The sequence below is a fragment of the Miscanthus floridulus genome, chromosome 8 (genome assembly GCF_019320115.1).
Source record: "Miscanthus floridulus cultivar M001 chromosome 8, ASM1932011v1, whole genome shotgun sequence".
NCBI classification, from domain to species: Eukaryota; Viridiplantae; Streptophyta; class Magnoliopsida; order Poales; family Poaceae; genus Miscanthus; species Miscanthus floridulus.
In genome coordinates, this window is record NC_089587.1 from 32,874,777 (window position 1) to 32,901,532 (window position 26,756).

Below are 26,756 nucleotides of genomic sequence, written 5' to 3' on the forward strand. Positions count from 1 at the left end.
CTTTCTGATACTTGTCCTTTGTAGTAAGTTTTGTCTGAAAGAATTTCCTTCGTTGGCCTTCATGAAGTATTGTTACTTTGGGAGGAATCCAAGATAGCAATGTTCTACGTACTTCGTCCTCGATGTACGAAGAGCAATACAAACGTAGACTAAATACTTGTAGCATCTACTTCCCTAGTGGATACAGCACATACCATATGGACTTTGCACTAGATGATAATCTTCTGAAGGATACTCATTGCAATGGTTCCATGTGTGCAGTTCTCTTTCTCTGATAACAATATTGTATGGTCTGAGTCTACCGAGTGAGTGGTAAACGTAATAGCTGACTCTATCGGCTCAACGTTCTCGATAATCATTCCTTAGGGAGCCTTTGGATCTAGGTTACAACAGGGATCTGGGTGGAATCTGATACAACCTCTTGGGTAAAAACACATATAAGGTACCAAAGGCATGTCAGCATTGGAGAACCATTGACGTAGAAGGATGTTAGCGAGGCTTGGAGGACAACATGAGTTGCAAGTAATCACAAAACTTGGGACTAGTTCACTACCAAGCAGGTTGAGCACAATTTGCCTTCATGGTGCAGTTGCACAGCAAGTTGGGTTGACTTGCATTGTAGCAGAACCAGCTTTCTTGAACTATATTTGACATCGAGGCTTCCATTCTTAGGCCAATCAACATCTCAAAAACCATAATCCAAGAAAAATATATGGTTAGACACCTTTCCAATTGCTTTCGAATTGCAAGGGCACAATTTTGACTTCTAGAACACCTTGACTGCGTTGCTAATCTTGATGTCAATTGCAAACACAACTTTCTAAAGTAAAGGATGATCACAGTCAACAGAGAAATTGTAGATTCTATACCCTTTTGTTTGCTGTTCATAACTCACAATCTACAGCTCCATTATGCATGAATTTTGGTAGTCATACAGATCCATGAGTCTTCTAAATACTCACCAAAATTCAACTCAAACGGACACCGTTTGACCATCCAAATAATTCCTCTATCAAAACTGTTGTGTTCTGAAATGGCAGCAACCAAGCCGACAAGGTATCTCTCAAATCCGATATTTTACTCAGCCAATACTCAAACCAACTTAAGACATTGAAGGGCCTTAAGCAAGGAATGAGATCACCAAGTTTAGGGTCAATCCAACTTCGTTTGAGTCACTAACCGCTGGCTTGAAGATAACCGGTTTAGTGCCACAAAATCTAGACAGATTTCGTGTCCTCCCTTTTCTTCGCTCCACACATTGAGGTGTGTGTTTGGCACTCTCTACCTTTCTCATAGCAGCAGCAGTCTTTCTCTAGCTGAGGATGGAGGCTAGAGTTTTCCTTACATGCTTCTCTGGTAACACTTCAACCATCGTTCTAGACACCAACTTGACTATGCACAAGCATTGGACTTGTGGGTTGTTTTCGCATGGCACAAAACATTATTCCACATGTAGGGCATTTCTACATTGACAAGGAACCATTCCTATATATCCTTCGGCACTTCATCCAATAGAGTCTGGACACATGTGTTAGTGGCACCTTGGGGCACAAAGATGCTGACTAAAAACTAGGGACGTGCTTTCGCTAGCTCCTACCTAGCCGATACCACGTCTTGTACTATATACGTGATTGTCCAAGATGGAATTGACTTGATAGCACATTTGGAGAAGAAGTAGCACTTGCATTGTGGGGCCAGGTTTGTTGTTTCCTTAATCAACATCGTTCTGTGAGATCTGGCCTTCATAGTTACCAAATAGTCATTACCAAACTAAAGACTAACTTTCCTACTGGTAACAAATCAGTTGTCCCTCAACACTTAAAAAGGTTCCAAATCTTCACTCTTGATAATAAAAATTTTGGTCGAAGCCTACCGATGGTCACCATTGAAGTCAGCAGAAAGGGGTCACACCAAAGAAGGTCGGTTCGTCTATGTCATCCTTATGCACCTAAAGATTGAGAACTTGGACAGGAATCTCATATATACCAGGTGACCTATTATAGCACATAATCTCTTGGTCCATTTATCATCCGACTGATAACTTGTTCAACCTTAAGTGTGGTGCACCTTTCTGATCTAATGAAAATGACATGAGTTGCTCACTAGATGATCGACGTCATTACAGGGACAGTCACGTCGAGTAGAGTCACTTATCTACCACCTCTTGCAGTCTGTTTATGTTCCTGTTAGTGACTTGTTCTTCAAAGGTTAACCGTTGGACAACTTAAAAAGAGAGTCCTATTGCATCTAGTTCGACATATAGATCTCTTGACATGATGAGGAGAGATAACCAAGGAAAAGCTCACATGAAAATAACATATCGGTGTAGTTCTATAATGGATCATGACTAGAAACCTCGATACCAGCGCGTGCCGAGCAGCACAGCCTTGTGTGTGCACCCACAGGGGCTCTCGGTTTCGTCGCGGCACCATAGATCGCTAATCGTGGCACCATTACTGAACTGACAACCAAAGTGAAATTTCTAGTGGCACCAATTAGATTGTAAGAACAAGCATTGTGCAAAAGAGGGATAGCAAACAAGGATAGTCACAAGGTTAGGAATCAACAAGGAGGCGATCTGAAGATCGAAACACAGCGCAAGAGAACATAGCTTAATTGCCAAAGACAACTAAGTATGAGATTCTTGATTAAATTCCACGCACGCCTCGCGTCTACCAAGGTGATTACCAGATGAAAGATTATCATAAGATCTGGTCATGTTGAGCAACAACATGAGACCAAGACTGATAGACATCCCGAGACGTGGGAAGGTTGGAGACAAGATAAACAAGATTCAAGGGATAGAGCCTAAGGCACTGACTAAGGATTCAGTTGATAAGGCAACGACATGATCTACGAGGAAAAGGTTCCGAAGCAGAGTAGATAGCGATTAGCGTTGCACCAGATCATCAGTAGAAGAAGGAGCAATGAGATCTAACAAGGATTTTTGAGCAAGGTCCTCCCACACAGGAGCGGGACAACCACGAAACATGCGAGCAAAGAAGGGGGCTAAGCTTGGGTCGAAGGTCAAGCAAAGGCAGGGATAAAGGTCTTTGTAGCACAACATTCAAGGGCTAGCAACCACATGTACAGGCTTAGGCTCCTAAGAGAGAACTTAATTGGAGACGACAACCATGATATTACCAAAACTTGGACGTGGTTCTAAGATAGCTCTCCTCAACACTCGTATGCTTACCGAGGACAAAAGGGGTGATAACTATGGCACTAATTAGATAACAAGCATACATACCCACCACTTGGCTAAACTAGAGGACATTATAGGTTAAGCATGTAACCACAATTATTTCTAGCAAGGCTAAGCACACACTTTTCTCAAGCACTTCCTATTCAAGTAACATGGAACAAGGCATTCTTGTTTAACTCCACACAAGGAAGATAGTGCAATACATCGATCACAAGTTACTTAGTACTTAGAACAAAGGAAGGGAAGCATAATTATGCACAAGCACAATCATGATGCATGCTCGTCCTATTTGTCCTCATGAAATTGCCAGCCTAAGGTGGCAATCACGTTCTATGTCGGTGGCATAACACGTACTCTCTCGATATATAGCTAGTCGTCAGCTACATTCAATCTACGCATTCGTGGTTAGCGTACCTGCAGGCAAATTCATTGCAGCCTATCTCCACAAAGAGATAAATAAGCACACAATGAAAGCAGTAAATTAAGATACTCTCCATATATACATCCCCAGATGTATATACTTCGATATCCATAGCTACCCGATACATATACCCGCAATTAAGTACCTTCATATATACATGTGTGTAACATGTAAATATTCCAGTAGCCACAACTAACTCTCCCTTAGACCGACAGTTGGACGGTCATGCTCTCACAACTCACACTTACCTGGACGTAGAGGCAATTGATCCATATATTACCATTCAAGCGAATGGCATCCATACAATAGCACGCCGTATGGACGACGAAAGTAAAAATTTCAATAAAGTACATCCCCCAAAGTTAGTACTTAGATAGCCACCTAATAGTCCTTAACTGGGCATAAAGGAGGATGTCGCTAGCATAGTTTTGCAAATAAGTTTTGACTAAATTTGCCTGTAGCTAAAGTTTTAGTTAAAATAGACTTTTTAAAACCAAAACTTGGCTTTTAAAACTATGTACCTGACAGTATTATGCTTAATCTCGCTCTGATACCAGCTGTGATAGAACCGCCCAATTTATACAAGATCAAGTACAGTTGTCCCTGCTAACACGTTGACACACCTATACTTTCACTATATAAACCCGATAGTCCGCCTGAGTGTCCCGAAAGACCTCGGTAAATCAACATCACAACCAAGATCGCGTGATTAAGCAAATACACATCACATACATTGAGTTGCAGCGGAAATAATATTACAAAGGGGTTAACAAATAATAGTACAAGTTTGGGTTTCAAAACTAATTAGTGAAAACCACATAGCTTTCAAATGATTACATTAATATAAGTTCCAAATATATGGCTAGCATAGTGACATCATCCGACAAAAGCATATAGATGAGAAGTAAGTATAGAATCACCGAGCCCACCGGTGGTTAGCCACCATCATCAACAGGTTGAGAACATCACCTGCAACAAGGTGGGATAAACCCTGAGTACTCAAATGTACTCAGCCAGACTTACCCGTCTTAAACCAAAATAAAGCGACACCAAGGATTATGCATGGCTTTCTTTAGTGGGCTAGCTGACTTGTTTGTGAAAAGCATAAGCTATCATGAAGAAACCATTTTTAAGTACTTTGCATCATCTTTATTATGACCTATCCATCTAGGTAAGCACCTGTACTATAGCAATCACTTGATTAACCAATAACATCCAGTTACCAATTTAGATTTAGCATATCCCATACCATCCAGATAACCATCATTGTTCCATAATAATTACTACGATGCAGTAACTCGAGTCAAGTGCTCACTATCCAGGAGCGATGGCGATTTGAATCGATTCCTAACCAGCTGGTAAAGTGAGATATTGATCACCGAGTCAACTATCCAGGAATCTCGAGTTTGCCAGGAACCACATGTACCCGGGGGCCGACCGACTGCACTTTGGTCTTATCATCTTGCCCCCGTGTCCTACCACACCTGCTCTGGCACAGTGCGCTGCGGGCAATCTACTCGGCCCGAATAATCTCCTAGCTTCGTGGTCGGAAGGTACTTTATTCGGCCAGCTAAATGTAAGGCATGCGTTCAACATGACTCGAGGCCCAACAACGGTCGGTCCTTAATCGACACAGATGGAAACTAACAGCACCCTAGAACCCTGTCTGGTTGCCTCCAACTTTTTCCGTCCAGTCTCCAATTATCCATCACACATGGTTAATTCTAGGATATCATTCTTTCCATAGCTAAATTCTTCCAGTAACCACCTATAATGTAGGTGACCGGATATCACCGATCGCTACCGGTCTAAGCAAGGCTAAGCAGTTATTCGATCCTGACCTAACAGGGTAAAAAGGTAATAAGGTAGGCAAGGATAGTAATAAATGCATCAACGGTTTCAATCAACTCCTACAACTTAATGCAACAATATATAACTCATATATAGAAAGAATTGCTTTTATAAATTAGGAGACTTATAATGCTCCAGGGGCTTGCCTGGGATCCGACACAAGTCAGTTCAGTTAGCTTGCACCGTCTTGGTGACATCTCCGGTTCTAGCACTTGCTTAGTCCTTCCATCTTTGGGATAGATTCACCAAACCAAATCTTCGAGTTCAGCTCCACATCACATCCTTCACGTGATTCATCTAGCGTACCTAAATGAGATGCAAGATGCATGTGTATGAATGTGATGAATTGTAACACAAGATGCGTCACATAAGCATTCAAGACAAACACAAGATTATGCAAGACATAGACACCAATAGCTATTTAACTAACCTCACACCACTAACTATAGAGAGCAAGCACATCAAGCATGGCACAAGTTTTCCAAGATCTCAGGTGCTCTAACTCAGTCATCATTCAAGGCATAAGTCACACTTAACAATATACAAGCAAACACTATAATTGGAATCTGCCAATTTCTAGATATGCAAACAGCAGCTACAAGATTTAGCTATAACTGAAGTTACACAAATCCAAATGACATGTAACAAGACAATCTGGAAAGCTTATAGAATTTTCTACAATTCATCTTTAATCATATTAGCATGATTCTCAAGTTAACTAAGTCAAATATATCCATTTACAGAAACTGGTCCACAATTGACAGAAAGCAGCTATTTCTAAAACCCAACTTTAAACAGCTGTAACTCTTAAACTACTTGGCCAAATGACACCAAATTTTAATAGAAGCTAGATACATGAATTATCTACAACTTTTGTATAAACAAGTTTCACAACAAAGCACATTATCATGAAGAACTTTGCTAAGTTCCCAGATCTGTCCATAAACCACATCGGCAAGAAAATAATTATTAACTTATGTTGCAAATACATAATTGAGCAAAACCAACTTTTCCAACATTTCACACATGACTAAAGAACACCAGAAAACCTAGTGTCCATGACCAAATAAATTCTTTTAATGCATCTCTTAATTTATTTTAGATAACAAGGTGACTTAATGAACATATACCAAAAGTATACAATAAATTCTACAAAAATTATAGTGGCTCACATATCCTCTCAATAGTCTACTGTACAAATTTCACTCCATTTGAATATGTATAGCAACCTCTATGAAAAAGACAAGTTGCTAAAGCAAGAAATCATGTGAGAGCAAGATAAACCAATAACTCACTCATAATTCATCCAATACTCATGAAATTTTTACCACACATCAACTATCACATGAGTAGCATGCCACAAAAATTTCACTTCATTTGGAAGCCCTAGATCTACAGTTATGAAAAATAACAAATTCAACTAGTATTACAACCTTACTGCACAAATCTATTTTTACCGCAAAATATTTAAACTAAAACATGCCATATTATAGATCCACTTCATAGATAATTTCACAAGGATTCCAAAAAGTCCTTATTTACTATTTTACGAATTTTCTACGATTTACTATAAATTTCCAAAGTTCCTGCAAAATAATTACAAACCAGTCCTTATGGCACTATTCACATGAGTCTAGGACATTGCAGATAGGACCCTCCCTTTCTTCAAATTCTTGCGCGAAGTCCTTGACGTGGATTGGAACAGAGGGCGCCGGGGAATCGGTCGGTGGTGACCGGAGAAGGGCCGGCGGCGGCAGGGGAAAGGTGGGGAAGCACCAGGAGGTTGGCGCGCACTCGTAGGTGGCCGCAGCATGGCCAGAGGTGGCCTGTGGCGTGCTGGCCGCGCGAGCAGGCGGGACGCCGGCGGCTGCTCCGGCGGCGACGGCACTACGGCGGCCGTGGCGATAGGAAAAGGGGCGCAGGAGGGGCGGCAAATGACGGCGAAGGTGGTGGCGCACTCGGTAGGTTCGGAGAAGGCTCGGAGGTGGAAGAACGACAGCGGCGCAGGAGCTTCACCGCTCGGCAATGGCGGCCATGGCTGCTAGCTCGGCGCAGAGCGACCGGCGAAGCGAGAAGCTGGCAGCAGCGAGTGAGAGGAAGGAGTGTGGAAGCTCTGGCGCTCGTTATGGAGGAGCAAGGCAGCGAGCCGGCGCATGGCACTGAGGTGGGATGCGCGTCAACAATGGATGGCGTGCTCTGCTGCATGGGCGACGCATCGACCTGCTGTCGAACACCTGGCGTGCATCGATGAGGGCGACGTGGGGAGCCGATTTGGGCCACTTCCAGGCCAAATCAGACCTTGGGCCAAAAACGAAGTTTGCTCACCTCGAACTGCTCTACATTTCTCATTAAGGGACTCTAGTCATTTGAGCATCACAATAGTGGGTAATTAATCTCCAAGTTAACAGCGTTAGCGCGTTGACAGCGATGAACAAAAGCCCAAATTGATGGTCAAAACGAAGTCGAACGAATGCCATCTTTATACATGCCCATCTCCATCATGTATACTCCAACTTTTATCTTTGGACCCAATCGAGTTGCTTAACGAATTTCGGAGAACTGCGAGACGTCAATGCCGAATGTCGATGAATTTCTAGACTTAGAATATTTCTAAGTGCTGAAATCAGCAGCAAATTTGATCTTGTGACCTCGATTTGACTTACTTCCAAGATGATCTAGCTCTTAGTCCAAAAACAAAGTTTGTTCTACATGATATGGACTACAACTTTCATTTAAGGTCCAACCTCAAAACTAGTATAGATCCTGCTGTTCTACTTTGACCAAAGTAGAATCACGATGAAGCTTAAATTATCCTTTTTTGATCCATTGGAGCATTTTCTTGGCATTTGCCCAACATGAACCTTTCATGAATTTTGTTGTAGAGTTCATCTAGATTTGGGCATGGTTTCAAGATTGGTTGACGATCGAGAATTCCATTCACTTTATAAAATAATTCAAGCAACGACATAACTCGTCATTTCATATGACTTCTTGATTCCAAACTTCACGAAACTTTTCCATGGATCAATATAGATGGGTATTGATGTGAGACACACGAAGATATTCCAATAACACCACCCAAGCATATATCTTGAAAAAGGGGTCTATGACGAGCAAAGGTGCAATATCCAAGTTTAGGTTGGGGCTCGTTTCTATAGGTTTGACCTTGACATCTTCATCATTACTTAATATGCCATGTTTGAGCTCAAACCCATTGCTTAACCAGTGGCAAACACTAGGGTGTTACACTTATCTAGTGACTACCACATCATTGACGACCCTCAAATTATAGCCGAACAATGTTCAGCTAATAAAACATATCAAGATGATGGAGATGAAGCCCCTATAAGCAAAAAGGAAGAAAAGATGCACAGTGGTGCAGATGAAACCGGCCAGGCCAGTTTCATCCCTTACCGTTGCTGCTAAATCACGCCAGGTTGGTTCCTCTGGTTCCAGCAGCCACCGATGTGTCTTCAGATGATTTGGCCTCTACTGTTGATTGTTTTCAGGAGATGAAGAGCAACATTATTCAAATCAAGGACATACACTTCTTCAACATGATAACATGGTACAAAATACAAATATTTTGCTCAAATTTCAATCCGGTCATACTATTTCAATTTTTGCATCTATTAGAGATATCCTTGCTAGTAGTTATAAAAGACCGATTGAGAATGACATTTTATTTGTTGATGATAAAACAAATTCAGATTCTATCGGCCAACGTATTATGCCATATGGCAAGGCCGATAGTGCTAGTTTTCAAAGCTAAAGCTTCCTAAAAGCAGCTAGAAAGGTGTGGCCGAATGGGTTTGATGTCAATCTGATCTATTCGTTTGCCTAGCTTTAAAGCCAACTCCACAAAGAATCGGTTAAAGAAATCAAAGTACACCTTTGACTTTACTTTTTGTGATCATGTCTTTGATATTTTGCTCAAGAATAATTTTTATTAGAATCATTGATCACAATGCTTTGCCATCTATTCAAACTTAGAAGGCTTACATATTCCAAGTGGCACAATTCTTCTGATCATAATACTTCTAATTGCAATGTGTTTCATCGAGTGATCCAATCAGCCATTGATAAAGGATGATTGAGATTTTCTAAAGCTCAACAAATGGACCAATTAGATTCAATTGGTCTTGATGGCAAACATATTTTAATCGACTTGCGTAGCTGATCACTCAAAGCTCAAGGCTCAAATGCCCAGGAGAGATTGTGGAGCCCCAGTAAAGACAAGGTTGTTGTCCATGAATTGCAAATAGAAGATACTCTAGAGGACAACCAAAATTATCTTGGTTCCAGAAGACACTATGGGGTAGGTGGAATCTCTTCAGCTAAAGCAAAGGCGATTGATCCATTGAGGAAGGGGAATCGGCTAAGGATCCTTCTTTGGAGCATTTCTATCAAGATGGGGAGGAAGAAGAAGGATGTTCATAGAGCTATGGTGGTAAAGGTCATGACAAGCGAAGGATAGAAGGGCAAAGGCTCGCTTCGAGGAACTTCTAGCTAAATATAAGAAGGAAGCAGAATTGAATGACACTATCGGCCAAAAAGTACAATCATCAAGATTGCCTCCATAACAAAATCTCAAGGGTGGAATTGGCAAGGGAATAGGTCCCATGTAGCAGCAACACATTCTCCTTTTGAGCAGCCAATTCCCATGTCATATGGACCACAGCCCGCATATTTTCATCCTTATTCATCTTGGGGCTGGTTTGATCAAGAGGCACATGTTCCACCATATTTTAAGCCACAATACATAGAGTATGCAGCTCCAAGATACTCAGAGAGATCATCATCTTATAAAGACCATTTTGATCAGAATCGGTTCGGAGCTCAACCAAATAAGAAAGTGCTAAAGCAAGTTTACCGTGTGAAGTATGATGGCCAAAAGAAGAAAAGTTTCAAATCTGAATTTAACTATTGAAAAAGCCAATTACATTGCTGAAAAATCTAGCTAATGGTGATAAGAAGTGGGAGAATCATTTATTAATATTGTAGATGCCAAATCTGAACAAAAGAAGGTGAGAGTGCTCAAAATTAAGAAAGATTTGTTGTTGTCTAAAATAGAAATAAAATTGATTTACCAAAGTGGCAAGAAGCAAGCTACAAAAGCTTAGTGTAGAGAAGCTAAAGAAAAAAAGCTTGTTGTGGGTTTCTAAAGGAAGAATTCAAGCTTAGAAGGATGATGCTCAAGTAAGTGGTGTAATGAAGGAAAAGGAAGGAAGGAGATTCAAGAAACAATTGCCAAATTAGAGGTTTGCACCAAATCATCAAAGTCATTGGTCATGGCATCATCCATATTCTCTGCCTATGTCGATGTGGAATTCATCCCTAGGTATGCATGATTATCCCTCAACTCTTTATTTTGATCCTTGGTATGGGTCTTTATGTTATGAAGGGTTGCCAAATCATTTTGCTTATCGATGGTGCTCTATTTCAAGAGTCAAATTGTTATATTTCAGTTATGTATACTTCTGTGGATGAATTCATATGGCCGATACTTTGTTATCGCCCTTAGCATAAAAATATAGCCGAGGAGTGCTTACAAACCATCGTGCTATGAGAAGACCCTCCACGGAATTTACTTTGGTGTCTTTAAGGCCTGGGGGCATGATATATGCATTCTGAATTTACCTCATGGATGTGACAATATGATTAATTGGCTTGCAAAGAAGGCCAAGGTGTTGGCATAATCATTATTTCACACAATGGTGTTGTTTGAAACATCAAGCCGATTAAATTACATTTGCACCAAAATTCGAGCCGGAGGTGAAGTTTTCTTATTCGGCTTGCAATATAGCAATCCATGAAGGTAAAACATGTTAGAGCCTTTGGTGGTTCTCTATTGATGGTACAACAAGTTGCTGGTGTGTTTAATGTTTTGAAGGATCACCTATTGCATATTTTAACACGTGCCTTGACATTATCAAGCAATTTGCCAAATTTCAAATTCGGCATATTCCAAGGCATGAGAATCATAAAGCTAACATGTTGGCTCAACAAACATCATGTTATGACATTGGTGGGTGGAATTTTCACACAAAAACAAAGCTGATGCATCGCATCGCTGCTCTGGAGGCTACCAAACCGGCCAGGCCAGTTCTACTATGTACAGTGGCCAATGAACCGGCCTGGCCGGTTTGCCTATGAGTTTTTCCCTGAATTGTCTCAAATTGCTCCCTATTGATGCTAAAGCCGATTCAAGTGATTGGAGGGCTCCCATTATTCCATATTTACAAGATCCAGGTATTAAAGTTGATAAGAAGGTTCGACGAAGTGCTTTCAAGTTTATTTTGCATAATGATGAATTATATCGAAGAACTGCCGAAGATTTTCTACTTAAATGCTTGAATGATGATCAGGCTAGAGTGGCTATGGGAGAAGTCCATGAAGGTATTTGTGGTATGCAGCAATCGGCTCCCAAGATGAAGTGGCTCTTGAGGAGGGTCGGTTTCTATTGGCCCACTATGATTGTCGTTTGCTTTCGCTACTACAAAGGTTGTGAAGAGTGCCAATGGTTTGGTAATATTTAGCTGGTCCCTGCTATGTTGATGCATCCTATTAGCAAACCATGGCCATTCAGAGGTTCGGGGCTAGATTTCATTGGCCAAATACATCCCCCATCATCAAAGGGACATCACTGTGTCTTGGTGGCTACAGATTATTACACTAAATGGACTGAAGTGGTTCCTTTGAAAAATATGACACATAGAGAGGTGATTGAGTTTATCACCGAGCACATAATACATAGATTCGGCATTCCCCAAATATTAACTATGGATCAAGGAACTTGTTTTGTGTCTAAAAAAGTGAGGGATTTTGCCGAATTATATAAGACTAAGTTGCTCAATTCATCTCCTTATTATGCTCAAGCCAATGGCCAAGCGAAATCGAGCAATAAGACTCTGATCAAGTTGATTAAGAAGAAGATTGAGGACAATCCTAGAAGGTGGCATAAAGTCTTGTCTGAGGCCTTGTGGGCTCATCGCATCTCTAGACATGGTGCTACTAAAGTTACTCCTTTTGAGCTTGTTTATGGTCAAGAGGTCGTGTTGCCCATTGAGGTGAATTTGGATGCATACAGGCTTGCCAAGCAAAATGATTTATCTGTTGTTATGTATCATGATCTTATGATGGATAATATTGATGAGGTAATAGATAAGAGAATTCAAGCTTTGAAGGAGATTGAGAAAGATAAAGCTAGAGTTGCAAGAGCTTATAACAAGAAAGTGAAAAGCAAATCTTTCCAAGATGGAGATTTAGTGTGGAAGACTATTTTGCCTCTTGGATTGAAAAGTAACAAGTTTGGCATGTGGTCACCTAGATGGGAAGGTCCATTAAAAGTGACCAAAGTCATATTTGGAAATTCATATATGCTAGAGACATTGTAAGGTGGACGTCTCCCTAGAGCAATAAACGGGAGGTATTTGAAACAATACTTTCCAAGTGTTTGGCAAGAAGCCTAAGAGCTCATCAAACAATGGCCGATACATGTATCGCCCTTAGAACAAATATTGCCGATGTATACATCGCCCTTAGCCACTAGATAGCCAATGAGTTGGACATCGTTGCTATTTTAGTTTGTCTTTTGTTTTCAGGTTCACCTAAAAACAGGGGTGCATATGTTGACAACCAAAAGTAGCCAAATCATATAATGGACTCTGCCATCATATTTCTATCGTCTAGATGGTCAGAAAACATATTTGGATCATCGCATTTGGAGCCCGGACGAACAAAAAACATTTCAGGGCTGCTGACCCTACTAGAACCGGCCTGACCGGCCAAGCTGGTTTGGGCAAGTTCCTCAAATGCATGATTTGATTGCACCATTGCGTTCCCCTCATCGAGTTGATTGAAAAACATATATGGTTTGCCTCGTTTGGAGTATGGATGAATTAATTACAATTTTTGGAAGATTTTCTACACCGGACTGCAGCAGAACCGGACAGGCCAGTTTGAACTAGCTAGGCTAGCTTGTAAACCAGCCAGGCCAGTTTGCCTGCACTCGTGGGTGCCCAAGCCCTATGAAAACTGGCCTAGCCAGTTCTCAAGCCTGTTCCAAACCGACTAGGACTCAATTTGGATGAGATTTTTGATAGGAAACTTAAAGATTACGATTTGGAATTGTTTTCTATTGGGATGAGACCACCCCCTCTATATATATGAGAGGATTACGACCGATTGAAGGATTCAACACTCAATCATCAAAATCAATATACAAACTCCCTTTTACCCTCTCTTCCAACCTCATGTTGTTCATCCCTTGATCTGACGATCAAGGATGACGTCCTAGGCTTGTCGGCCAACCTAGGTCAACCCGACGACGTCCTTGCCCTGATGGGGTCCCTCCTGGGCGAGAGCTTCGATGGTTTCTGTGCTAGTTTGCTTAGAAACTAGTCGGATCTTTGTCACGCAAGCACGTTGGTTATCCTTTGGTGGTTTGCTTGTAAACTTATCCATTTGTCATCACGAAAGAGTGACATCCTTGTTGTGTTCTTCGGTCCGCGGTGGCCCGGGCATCCAAAGCCCTACTGGTGTGTGATTCAGACCACATCCCACATCCGACGTGCACAATTTGATGTAAATTTTCTTTTTGCTTTTCTATAAACATGGTTAAACACAGGATAATTTGACTTAGGACAAAATCAGAATTCATTATATTTGTGAATGGAGGGAGCACATATAAATGTTGCTAGTCAAATTACCATATGAAAGACTATGTTCTAGTTGATATACTTATTTTTGTAATAATTGGAAGTAACTAGCTAGCAGAGAAGGTGCATTCAAAAATAAAGGCTACCCTTTTGAAAAGTAGAGTTCGAATGTATATTTTTGGATGTGTGTGTGTAGCCTTTATTATTTCTTGGCCGACAAAAAGGTGGCAAGGTGCTACAACAACTCAACGAAAAGGGAAAGAAAATTGAAGTTCTGCGCTGAAATGCTTATAGACCTGCGGGAGGCTGGCCATAATCAACGTGCAGGTTATGAAAAAGGATAGATGTGGAGGCACACTTTTATATTTCCACAACAATTATCTGTTAGAAAGTTATAAACTCTAGGTGTAGATCTAGCAGGTAAAAAAACATCTATTAGTGTACCTTGGTAGCTAGTGCGCCTACAACAACCAGAGATGAAGTGTAGTCATAGTCCCTATGGTGACGCGAGGAACAACGTCCCAATGGTGGCACTACAGAGGCGACGATGAGGTTGGTGGCGGCGAAGTCAGTGGGTCTTCCCGTCGCTGGCAGCACCCTCTTAGATCGGGTTAGGTTTTCTGTTGGTGGCTCACGGTGGCTCCGATCAACCTCGTTGTTAGAGCCATGATCCCCACCTCTCTTTATAGTGCTGTGCGACAGGGGCCCACCAACCATATTAGGGTTGGGCGCCCCCGATCAAGGTGCTGATCCAAGGGCCCAATAGGCCGTTGAGCCTATCGGTGAAGATCAACTAACATTCTCCCCCTTGATCTCACTACCATCTTTCAATTTCATATTATTTACTTTTGTTCATTTCATTACAGATTAGCGCATAGAGCATATTTCATCGTCACGGTCAATTGTTGATAGATTTAACAGGTACAACACACCACTCTGTTCTGAAATAGATACTTAACTTTGGGCCTTCTTTTGTCTAAGAATTATAAGCTTTCCCTTAAATCCATGCTAGCTACATGTTCTCTGAACACGTTGGGTGGTAAGCCCTTTGTAAGTGGATCCACAAGCATCTTTTCGATACTTATATGCTCAAGACTTATGACATGATCCCAGACTTTATCTTTCACAATATAATACTTTATGTCAATGTATTTGGCAGCAGCACTTGACTTATTGTTATGAGCATACTGTACTGCCAGATTATTATCGTAGTATAACTTAAGTGGTCTATAGATGTCGTCAACCACTTTCAAATTGGGTATGAACTTCTTTAGCCAGTTCACCTGCCCCGTTGCCTCATAACACGCTACAAACTCGACATACATTATGGACGATGTAGTAACGGTTTGCTTTGAGCTTTTCCATGAAATAGCTCCCCCTACGAGAGTGAATACATATTCAGACATGGATTTTCTATCATCTCCCGCATAATCAGAATCAGAATATCCCACTATATGGAGTGAATATGATCTTCTATACGTCATCATGAGGCTTTTTGTTCCTTGCAAATAACGCAAGACTTTCTTTACCAATTTCTAGTATTTTATTCTAGGATTGCTCTGGAATCTACCAAGTAACCCAGTAACAAATGCCAAGTCAAGACACGTACATACTTGAGCATATTGCAAGCTTCCAATAGCTGAAGCATATGGAACCGTTTTCATTTGATCGATCTCATACTAGTTCCTAGGGCATTGAAAATCTCTATATTTGTCGCCCTTGACTATAGGAGCAGGTGAAGGACTACATTTGTGCATACTAAATTTCTTTAAGATCTTTTCTATGTATGTCTTTTATGACAGTCCTAATACCCCTTTACTTCTATCTCAGTGAATCTCAATCCCTAAAACAAATGAAGCTTCACCAAGATCTTTCATATCAAATTTTGAGGACAAATACTTCTTTGTCTCCAGTAGTAGACTGACATCACTACTAGCAAGTAAGATATCATCCACATATAGGACAAGGAAGATAAACTTCTCATTCTTAAACTTTGCATAGACACAATTGTCCTCTATATTCTTTTTAAACCTAAAATTCCTTATTGTCTGATCAAACTTCAAGTACCACTGTCTTGAAGCTTGTTTTAATCCATAAATAAATTTCTTTAGGCGGCATCCTATTCGTTCTTTTCCTTCCATGACAAAACCTTTCGGTTGTGCCATGTAAACATTTTCCTTCAAGTCCCCGTTGAGAAATGTCGTCTTTACATCCATATGATGTAATTCTAAATCGTAATGTGCCACTAATGCCATTATGATTATGAAAGAATCCTTACATGAGACTAGAGAAAAGGTCTCATTGTAATCAATGCCTTCTCTTTGCGTAAAGCCTTTTGCCACAAGTCGCGCTTTATATCTCTCTATATTCCCTTGAGAGTCAAGTTTTATTTTGTAGACCCATTTACAGCCTACTATTTTGGCTCCTTTAGGAATTATTTCTAAGTCCCAAACTTTATTGGCATTCATAGATTTCATTTCATCTTCCATGGCCTCAAACCACTTTGATGAATGATCACTTCTCATGGCTTCTTCAAATGAGGTGGGATCATCATCCTTTTGAAATTTCTCAGTGTTGTATACTTCATGGTTAGCAGGAATAGCTGATTTTCTAACTCTTTGAGACCTTATAGGGGCCTCCACATTTGGTCCATCTTCTGTTTGAGGCTGTTGTTGCTCCCTCTTATGTGTGGTAATAGGTTCTACAGGATTATGAAGAACAGGTTCCTCATCGTCATTCATTATTGCCACAGGCGAAATAACAACAGGTGCTGGCACCACAGTATCTTGCACTGTTGGTGCAGCGATAGCAGGTAGTGAGAAAAATGGTTCATGAATTATTAGAGTGGGCGCATACACCTGCTTCTCTTTAAGGTCAATTTCTCGAGCTACCATGCTCCCCCTCATCATTTCATCATCTAGGAAGACAGCGTCTCATTTCCAAAAACTTTGTATGTCTATCCAGACAGTAGAAACGAAAACCTTTTGACTTTTCTGGGTAGCCAATAAAATGACAACTTACTGTTTTAGGATCTAGCTTTCCAATGTTTGGGTTAAATACTTTAGCCTCAGCAGGACTCTCCCACACATGTGAGTGGTTTAGTGAGGGTACTCTTCCTGTCCACAACTCATACGGTGTTTTAGGCACCGACTTACTTGGTACACTATTGAGAATATGAATGGCTGTTTTTAACGCCTCCATCCATAGGCTCAACGGTAAGGTGGAGTAACTTATCATACTGCACAACATGTCCATCAGGGTACGATTGCTTCTTTCAGCTACTTCATTCTGCTGAGGTTCGCCCGGTATAGAATACTGGGTTACTATACCATTCTCATGTAAGAACCTTGCAAAAGGTCCAAGAATTTAGCCATATGGGGTATGCCGACCGTAGTACTCTCCCCCATGGTCAGACCTGACTATCTTAATCTTTAAATTGCGTTGGTTTTCAACTTTTGCCTTAAATATCTTAAATTTATCCAATGCTTCTATTCTTTCTTTGATTGGATAAATGTAGCCATAATGGGAGTAATTATCTATGAATGTTATGAACGAATCATAACCATCCACACTCTTTATAGGAAACTGATCACAGATGTCTGTGTGAATAATCTGTAAAATTCTTACGCTTCGATTGACATCTTTCTTAATTTTCTTTACATACTTTCCTTTTATGCATTCTCTGTATTGTTTTAAATCTGAGAGCTCTAATGGAGGAAGAATATTATTCTTAACTAGTCTTTTTATTCTCCCCCTCGAAATATGGCCTAAACGACAATGCCATAATTTCGATGACGCATCGTGAGCTCTCTTATGCCACCATTTCTAGAGTAACTCTCTGTCACCAGCTGCTTTATCAGCTGGGTAGCATATGTCTTTGAAGAGCCAGTGAACTGACACTTTATTCTATCGAGGTACTCGGTGATAGTGTCACACTCTGGAATTGAGCCCACAATTGCAGGCTTAATCGTGTTCTTTATCACAGTCAAATATTTCTTGTTGGCAGTGACCCACTTCCTATGCTGAAGGTCATAGGACATCTTTTGGAATTCAAAATCCCTCTTTTTAGTTGTTCAAGCGGCATTAGCCTCGTTTGTCTCCCTCACCGGTGCCACAGGTCCACCTCAGCCAAGATGAAGGCCAGGTCAATCTTTTTCTTCCACTCCATATAGTTGTCACCTTTGAGAGTGTGGATATCTTTGATATAATGCATCAAGTTGTATCCGCCTTGCAACACAATTCATATAGAGTGAGAACATAAATAAAATAACAACGATTGCATGCCTTGATTTCAACGTTGGTCAAAATTAAAACATACAACTGTTCTTATACACAAATTCTACATCACTGTTGGATAGAAATAGAATTAATGCACAAAATCATTAAAATTACGATATTGTTATTAACAACATTGGTTAGAAAATAACAACATCATAATCATGTCAAAATCTCTTTTTCTCAAATTAAATATCACGTTGGTTCAAAATAACTGGAGAATAAACAATTTCTTTAGCAGCGGAAACATAAAAAAATTCATTATCTATTTTTCAGAAGCATTAAACTTTTCTCAAATATTCTGTGAAAAATTATCCCATTGGTTCAAATTTTAACAGAGATATTAAACTAGACAAAATTCTATCAAAATTTGCTTCTGAAAATAATAAAAACAAAACTCTGTGTTTACTATTCATTCAGCCTGGCAGCAGAAAATTTCCGCGTGGCCCAGCTGGCAACAGCAGCGCATGCGGCCAGCAACACGCGTAGCCTATGAAATCGGCCCGACATGGTCTGCTAACGCGCGCGTTGTGCCTCCCAGGCCGCAACCTCGGCCTGGGCCGGCAAAGCCACCCGCCCGCGCGCTCCCTCCTGGGCCGGACCCCGGTCCGATCAGTGCTGGCCGTTCATCTGAGATCGACGGTCGTCCGCGCGTCTCAGGAGATCAAAAGCGAGCCGCGGCCGGTGCCCCGAAACCCTAATTCCATTTCCATCTTCCCTTTCTCTCATCCCCGCGAGCGACAGAGCACAGCCGAGAGCGCGAAGCGGACGCGCCGCAGGGGATGGCGGCTCCGCCATGGCACCCCTCGCCGGCGCACGCGTGCGGCCGGAGCCACGCGCGGCACCATCGAGCGGCACCACGGTGGTGCCCTTTTGCCCCGAGCCCGAGGCGGAGATCGTGCGGCGGCGCTTCTCCCACCCCGGCGGCTAAGGTTGTCTTCCCGCGCGGTGTCCACGCGACTGCCGGCGGTGGAGACGGAGCGGGCGAACCCAGGTAGGAGCCCCTACCCCATGTCCGTTCACTCTCTTCCCCTTTCTCATCTCGAGTTAGGGTTTCGTTAGGTAAGCCGCCTTGCTAGCTCTTCCCCTTTCCCCTTCTTTTCTTTTGGATCTTCTTTCTTTTCTTCTCGGAACTTTGCCGATTGGGGATTAGAGTTAGGGTTGCGTATTGTTCTTCTTCCCCGAGCTATTTGCGCGGGTTAGGGTTATGGTTTGTCTCACTGGAGTCACTATTCATCTTCCCCAACGAGTTCTTCGTGGGTTTGAGCTTGGATTCGGGTTCTTCTTGAAGCCGAGTCCTTCTTCTTACTCCTTTCCTTCACCCTGTTAGGGTTGGGGTTTGGTGACTCTCTTTTAGATCCAAAAATCGAATCTCTCACCTCGGCTCTGTTCTTTTCTTGCCGCGCACCGGCGAAGGCGGCGGTGCAGCACCTTTCCCCACTCGGTGACGGTGGTGACCGGCAGTTGAGTGACGCCCGCCACCCCCCGGTCTCTTTTCATTTTTTACCCGGTTAGGGTTAGGGTTTCAATCCGAACCGGATCGAACCCTCTGTTACTCTTCGATTTCTTTTCAATTCTCTACCCCATACTAGATCTATACACTGACAACTCGGCTCTGGTACCATTGTTACAAAGTTCTAAACTCTAGGTGTTGGTGTACCTTGGTAGCTAGTGCGCCCGCAGCGACCGGAGATGAAGTGCAGTCACAGTCCCTACGGCGACGCGAGGTACAACGTCCCGGTGGTGGCACTGCAGAGGCGACGGCGAGGTTGGTGGCGGCGAAGTCAGTGGGTCTTCCCGTCGCTGGCAACACCCTCTTTAGATCGGGTTATGTTTTCTGTTGGTGGCTCACGGCGGCTCCGGTCAACCTCGTGTTATAGCCCCGATCCCCACCTCTCTTTATAGTGTTGTGCGACAGGGGCCCACCAACAATATTAGGGTTGGGCGCCCCCGATCAGGGCGCAGATCCAAAGACCCAATAGACCGTTGGTGGAGATCAACTAACATTATCCTCCATCGCTGGGCAAGTGAAATGCTTGCAAATAGCAATACCAATCAGATATCTGCACCATTCGACTGTGGCCGTCACTTAGTTTAGCAAACACGCGTGTACAGCGTGCTCACTACATGTATTGGATGAACTGTGCTTCCACTTGATGACTCGACTTAATTTCACTGACTTTTACCAATACGCTTGGGGCTCGTTTGACAGGACTTTTGGAGTAGCTACGGCTCTGGCTGAAGTCCTGCCCAACGGTCTGAAATGGATTCGACAAAGAAAGCCCAAAGGAGATGGAGTTGTTTTTGTACTGGTGGGGGATCGACAAAAACATGACTTCTCTCAGCTCTTCCTCACATTTTCTTTGAGGAATCTGGAGGGGTCTTGGCCCCTACAGTAAAATTAAAATAAGCAAGGAAAACAAGGTTCGAGACTACACCGAGAAGAATTAAGAAATGAATAAGGAAATAATAAAGATAAGAGCAAAAATGCAGATTACTTTTGAATCCATCAATCAAAGGTTGCAGAAATACTCTTCTTTGCTCTGAGCTTTAACAGAGAGATTTCTCTTCCTATTCGCAAAAAAAGGAGAGATTTCTCTTCCTCACAAATTATAATAGAACCACCATTGAAGTTATTTTATCAAATATTTTCTATAACGATTTCAGCTTCACCAAAGAAAACTGTTCCACAAGATGATGAAAGCTAGAGCCCTGCCAAATTGACTCTGGATGCATCATACAAAAACGAACAGATAAGATTGGTTGAGATTGACCAAACTGAAAAATAGATTGCTGATTGCACCAACAGTCAAACCCACGGGGTTTGATCCAAATCTCCTATCAAAATATGGCTATGTATTATGTATAGAAATGCAGAAGACCGTAGAGGGTTGATATGCGTCTAATGCTTATTTGCACAAGTTAATGCGTATCTACCTGCATTGTGAAATGTCCACTCGGGAGAGGGGAAATGGCGCATCATCTATTACCGACTCTGCAACCACTAGTAGTTTTAGAAGAAAACAATGTTAGTTTAATACTTAATGCCACTTTGAGATGGCATGAGCAAGGTTCAATGATGAAGCGATATTGCAGGATTATAGTCTACTTGAAGTGAGCAGATGGTCAACAAGTAGTGGTATATTTCACTGGATGCCGTTCAGCGGCAGTGGTAAACATTCTAATAAGCAAGATGGTGCACGTGCTTTTTCTCTTAGAAGTCCAGCAAGAGAATTTACATCTACGTATTACTCCCTCGGTCAAAAAAAGAATAGTTGCACGCCAATTCAATTAGTTAATATTTAACTAAGTTTCTAATGAATAATATTCATATTTATAGCTCCAAATTAATTTATTATGAAAATACATTTCGTAATTAATCTAATAATAATTATTTGATATCATAAATATTAATTTTTTTTATCTATAATTGGTTAAACTTAAGATACTAAAAATATGATATTATGCTAGAATTGTTTTCTTTCTTAGATGGAGAGAGTAGCATACTAGCGTAGCTAAGTGCAGAGTTAGTTTGAGGCTTCTGTGCTGACATCGTCAGGAATGCTTGAAATTTACGACAAATTACATGAGCATGCTGCAATAACAAAGACTTATTTGGCTCAGTTTTGTGATGGTCTGATTCAGAATCATATTGAAACAGGGCTATATACAGAGACTAATGAGTTGGCTGCTACAGTGTTGGTAGTGCGTCTAATTCCTTTGTGCGCAACATATGTATGCGCATACACCAAGTCTCACGCTCGGTAGAGGGGAAATGGCGCAACAATTATCATTCCACCAAGGCACCAACTATGCGAGCATTTTTTGTTGAAAATAATAGAGTTTATTGGTCAACGGAATTTTGCGATGGCGCGAGCAAAGCTCAATGATGAAGTGATTTATGTAGGCCCTGTTCTCTTGTCTTATAATCCGTACTTTTTAACTTGTTTTTTTAGCTGAAACGATATTTTTCTCTCACAACAAATTAGCCAAAATAGTGTTTCGGCTTGTTTTTCAGCGAAGCGAACGGGCCGTGATCTGACTAGTTTGCATTAAACGGAAGCCCATTCTCTACAAAACAATTGTTTAAGCTCGGTTTGATCCACTAGCAGGTAATAATTAAATAACAATTGTTTAGACCCACTAGCGGGTAATAGTTAGCTAGCTAGTTCACAAGTAATATTAGCCAGCTAACTATTAACTAGGTAGCTAGTGAGGTGTCCATTGATCCATTAGCTAAAAGATAAGTTTCCTGGTGGTTTTTGCTTATAATGCCCTTCATTTCTAAGTATTTGTTATTGGTGTAAATCACGTGGATAGAGATAGGTGGGAGGGAAAAAAATACCATTTTTAATGTATCAGCTGCTATTAGCTGGATTGCGAAATTAGTAAGATAGATGATGTTAGCTATGTGCTTAGTTAACAATTAGTTGGCACATTAGTCGGATCTAGCTGAATCCGTCTAACATGTTTTTAGCAGCTAACTGTTAGTTGATACATATCGTTATTAGTTGATTCTTTTCGCTGATTTTTTTTTTTCAGCTAACACACATTGATACATGTTGATACAGATGGAGCATCTAGACAAATAAACCAGCTAACGTCCTACTTACTATCCAGCTAATAATTAGCTATTAGCTAACAGCTACGTTAGCTGGGTGAATCCATATGGAGCATATTAGTATGCGCATAGAATAGGCTTGGCATGAGGCATATTTAAACGGCAGTCATCTTACTCGAGTCTCACATACTCCTACATCGTAAATGTGAAGAATTTCTTTTCAGAAGTATTTGAGTTTTTGGCACTGAAGTTAACAAAAAGTAATGGCAGTGTTCGGCTGGCTGGTTGGCCGGCCACCTCACAAAATCACTGTTCACGTCCTGCCAGAACAGTATTTTTCTCTCACAACAATCAGCCGGAACAGTATTTTTCAGTCCTGCCGAACAGGCCGAATATGATTAGATCACCGAAACCACTTGTTTGAATGGATGTAAAACTACAACTACAACTTATGAGTTTCACCAAAGAATTCATTACACAAACTACAGTATACAAAAGCTTGCATGCCCTCTAATGGATAATACAGTATATATGGTACTGTACATAAGGGCTCTTTTTGAGAGCAGGGATTCCGAAGGAATTATATTGAATTTTTACAGGAATGAATTTGTTTTTATTGGAAAAACATTGAAAATAGAAAAGTTTTCTCAATTCTAAAGGGGTCTGAACCTTTTCCAGATTTTTAGATGTTCAAAATGGTAGAACAAATCTCTTACATCCAGAATTCTCCCCTCACGTTGTCAGCAATAACCAAAGTTCAGTTGGTACTAGAAAACCTAGGGCGCGGCAGGCCATTGTTGATGTTAGGTGGGTTCCAAAAAGTTTAAAATGTAATGATGAATTGCTTTGTTGGTTAGGACTTAGCAGTATTTTATTTGCCGACCACGGACCACCCCACAGGTGACTTCCGAGGTTCGGGTCGTCGTCTGATGCACGTCCGCCTGGCTACCGCCACATTTTTCAGAATGCTGCTCCCGATCAATGTGTGGAGCACGCAGCGCGCGGGGGCGGGCGCGGCGGCGGTGCTGATCGCAGACAACGGCGGCCCTGTTCGCTTCTCTTGTAATCCGTCTTTTTTAGCCGGAACCGTGTTTTTCTCTCACAACAAATCAGCCGGAACAGTGTTTTGGCTTGTTTTTTCAGCGAAACGAATGAGGCTATATCAAATCTGACAGTACAATCGTAGAATTAGAATATTGTACCTATAAATTTAATTTAAAAAAAATAGGTTTGAGATTCTGAAAGTACAAAGCATGATACTGAAAGTTAATACTTACACAATCATGAAATTCTTTAAGTCATCCTTGGAGACTCCCTTGTTCATCTAGCAAATTTATAACTTCAGGAAACATACAGAAGCTGCTAATTGATGTGTATGCACATGCTTGTATTGGCATGACACCTGGTAACAAATACCGAAGATTTAGAACCATGCACTTAAAAAGATGAGCACCATAATATGAGAAACTATGCTAGAGAAGTTGCAGGAGCATCAGAAATTCAGAATGGGGGGCAAAGGTGAATTGAATGCAGACATCACAAAGGTACTCATGTTGCATAAGCATCAAGTTGCAAATACAATGTAGCAGCAAGAATAGAAGAAGTAGGTATAACTTATAAGAGATTATGATTGAAGGATATTAATCTACCTTTCAAGCAATCCCTGGTCCTTTGAATGCCCATTTCATTATTGCAATGTAACTTAGCGTCCACCCTGCATTGCTACCGAAATTAAGGTAAAACATTGGAATGCACCAAAACTAACCAGCACAAACCAAACAGGAATGGACCAACCTAGGTGGTGTCCTGGTGGGTGAGGCAATGACGAAAGCACATGGTGCGCACGGTGGCACAGCATGCACACGCCCCATGAAACATGAATGGCATCGGCAGAGGCCAGCTGCTCCAAATGAAACGGCTTCTTGCTCATGGACGGTTGTATGCAGTTCAGAGACATAATCTCAGATAGAAATATAGTGGTAGGCAATGATAAAACAACCAGACTGAGAGTTATGCAGCATTTTTTATGCAAAACATTACTTCACTTTATTTTTCAGCTGTTTATTTGGTCATGCTATGTGTTGTTATTGAACAAGGTGATTCTGAAGAAACTTGGTGGACTCCACAAGATGGTTGAAAAGTAATATGCTAAGCTCATTCTAAGCCTTCTCTGCATCTAACACAGTTATCTTTGACGAATAAGATTTAATTTTGCTGCACTACCTGTAATATTGGTCTGCAAGGTCTAAGCATTGTCTATAAGCAGCAAACCTAGGCCAAAAATGTACCTGCATATGCATGCAAGTGTTAAACAGCATTTGCACAACCTTGAATCTCCCAGGATCTGCAAACACGAGGATGTTCATAACACTTCAACCTCTGTTGTTTCAGAAGCAAGTTAGTAGACAAGCAAACGAGGAAGGAACGAAGGCACACCTTGGCAGTGGCACCTGGGGGTATTGTGTGAGCGAGTTCCGAACTGACATTTGATCGAACACCCTAGGGATGTTCCTCCAGCGGCTGCAACAAGCCTAGATGGCGACAACGAAGAGCCACTGACGTGCGCTGAGATGGCCCCCAGCAATGCTCGCACCAGTTGCCCCGGCAACGGCGGCGCGCGGCACGACATTCGGTGGCCCGAGGGCCAAGGCCACGCCAGTGGTCAGCTCGCCCGTACCGTTTCAATGGTGGGCCACGCTCCCTCTCTCTCACGGCGGCGGCGCGGAGGCTCTGGCACAAAGGCGAGGCAGCCCTGGCGGGTAGTAGTGGGGCGAGGTGGCACTGGCGGGGCAGACCCACCCCCGGCGCGGCGGCGCGGTGGCACAGGCCCCTGGCCATGGAAGTGCGAGACGCCCTTGGCCGTCGGCGTGGCTGCTCCCCAGCGCGGGCGCGGCCGGCTCCAAGAGCTGCTGGAAGAGCGAGCGAGCGTGGTGGGCCCCGCCGGCACTGGGGGCGGGCATCTGGCCGTAGGGCGACGGGAGGCGCGCCTGCGGGTGCGCCGGCCGCCGGAGCGATGGCGAGAGGCGGCGGTACTCGAACAAGGACGCGGAGGCCAGGTCGAGCAGGTTCGCGCGCCTTCCCGGGTCGACGCCCGAGCCGATCCACAATGACGGATAGTATCGCTTATTCACCGGATCTGACGGCAGGGGGCTAAAGGGCGACGTGGCCCTATCCGTTAGCCGCTTTCGGAAGGAGGATTCCTATATAGAGAAGATGGTGAATTGTTTTAATTCATCATTTCACAAGTTTATAAAAGTTCCGCTAGGCCAACTAAAAAATTGGGTGTAACATTCAAAAAAAAATGAGTGCTCCTCTAAGATTTAGAAGGAAATCAAATGTTGGAGAGTATTTCAAACTCGAAGCCCACAAGGAGGAACGAGAAGCCTGACAAACTCCACCATGGTCGATTCATATCCGAGCACCTCACTGCAACTCCTCGTAGCAACTCAGTAATCATGCCAGAGGGACCAATCAGTGTGCTCAGTTCAAACATAACAAAGGCGAGTTGTAATGAACAACGCGAGAACAAAAACATCGTAACAAAGGCGAGATGTAATGAACAAGGCGAGAACAGAAACATGTGAAGAGATCGATGACGGGATCCACCATCACGATTCACGAAGGAGAAATAAAAACAGAAGGTTCAGAGATCAGGGGCAGAGGAACAATAGAGTTGGTTCCATACTTCCATTCGAGCAATCGTGCAAGCAAGGAGCCGCCACCACATCATTTGTTAGAAGATGAAGAAGCGGGAAGGCCCTAGAACACACCGGCGGCGGTGAG

At 42.2% G+C, this 26,756-nt stretch overlaps 1 protein-coding gene across 8 annotated transcripts; it reads right to left on the reverse strand.

Moving 5' to 3' along the window:
• Positions 1 to 5,664: 5,664 nt before the first annotated feature.
• LOC136471524 (uncharacterized) lies at positions 5,665 to 26,756 on the reverse strand. 8 transcript variants are annotated; one of them, XM_066469256.1, is made up of 7 exons: positions 26,659 to 26,756; positions 25,410 to 26,173; positions 24,768 to 25,317; positions 24,623 to 24,687; positions 24,251 to 24,375; positions 21,350 to 21,416; positions 5,665 to 5,783 (listed from the first exon to the last, which is right to left on the reverse strand). In XM_066469256.1, the coding sequence occupies exons 1-2, from the start codon at positions 26,701 to 26,703 to the stop codon at positions 25,682 to 25,684; spliced, it is 537 nt and encodes a 178-aa protein (XP_066325353.1). In that variant the 5' UTR covers positions 26,704 to 26,756; the 3' UTR covers positions 5,665 to 5,783; positions 21,350 to 21,416; positions 24,251 to 24,375; positions 24,623 to 24,687; positions 24,768 to 25,317; positions 25,410 to 25,681. The 8 variants fall into 8 exon arrangements, with proteins under 8 accessions (XP_066325353.1, XP_066325354.1, XP_066325355.1 ...); XM_066469257.1 differs by lacking the exon at positions 5,665 to 5,783 and adding an exon at positions 17,884 to 18,364; XM_066469258.1 differs by lacking the exon at positions 5,665 to 5,783 and adding an exon at positions 20,179 to 21,138.

Bases quoted from the DNA above. Each gene is read 5' to 3' on its own strand.
- LOC136471524 (XM_066469256.1), bottom strand. From the start codon at position 26,703: ATGATGTGGTGGCGGCTCCTTGCTTGCACGATTGCTCGAATGGAA. The intron at 26,174-26,658 runs GTATGGAACCAA...TTCTCTATATAG, and splicing joins GCACGATTGCTCGAATGGAA to GAATCCTCCTTCCGAAAGCG.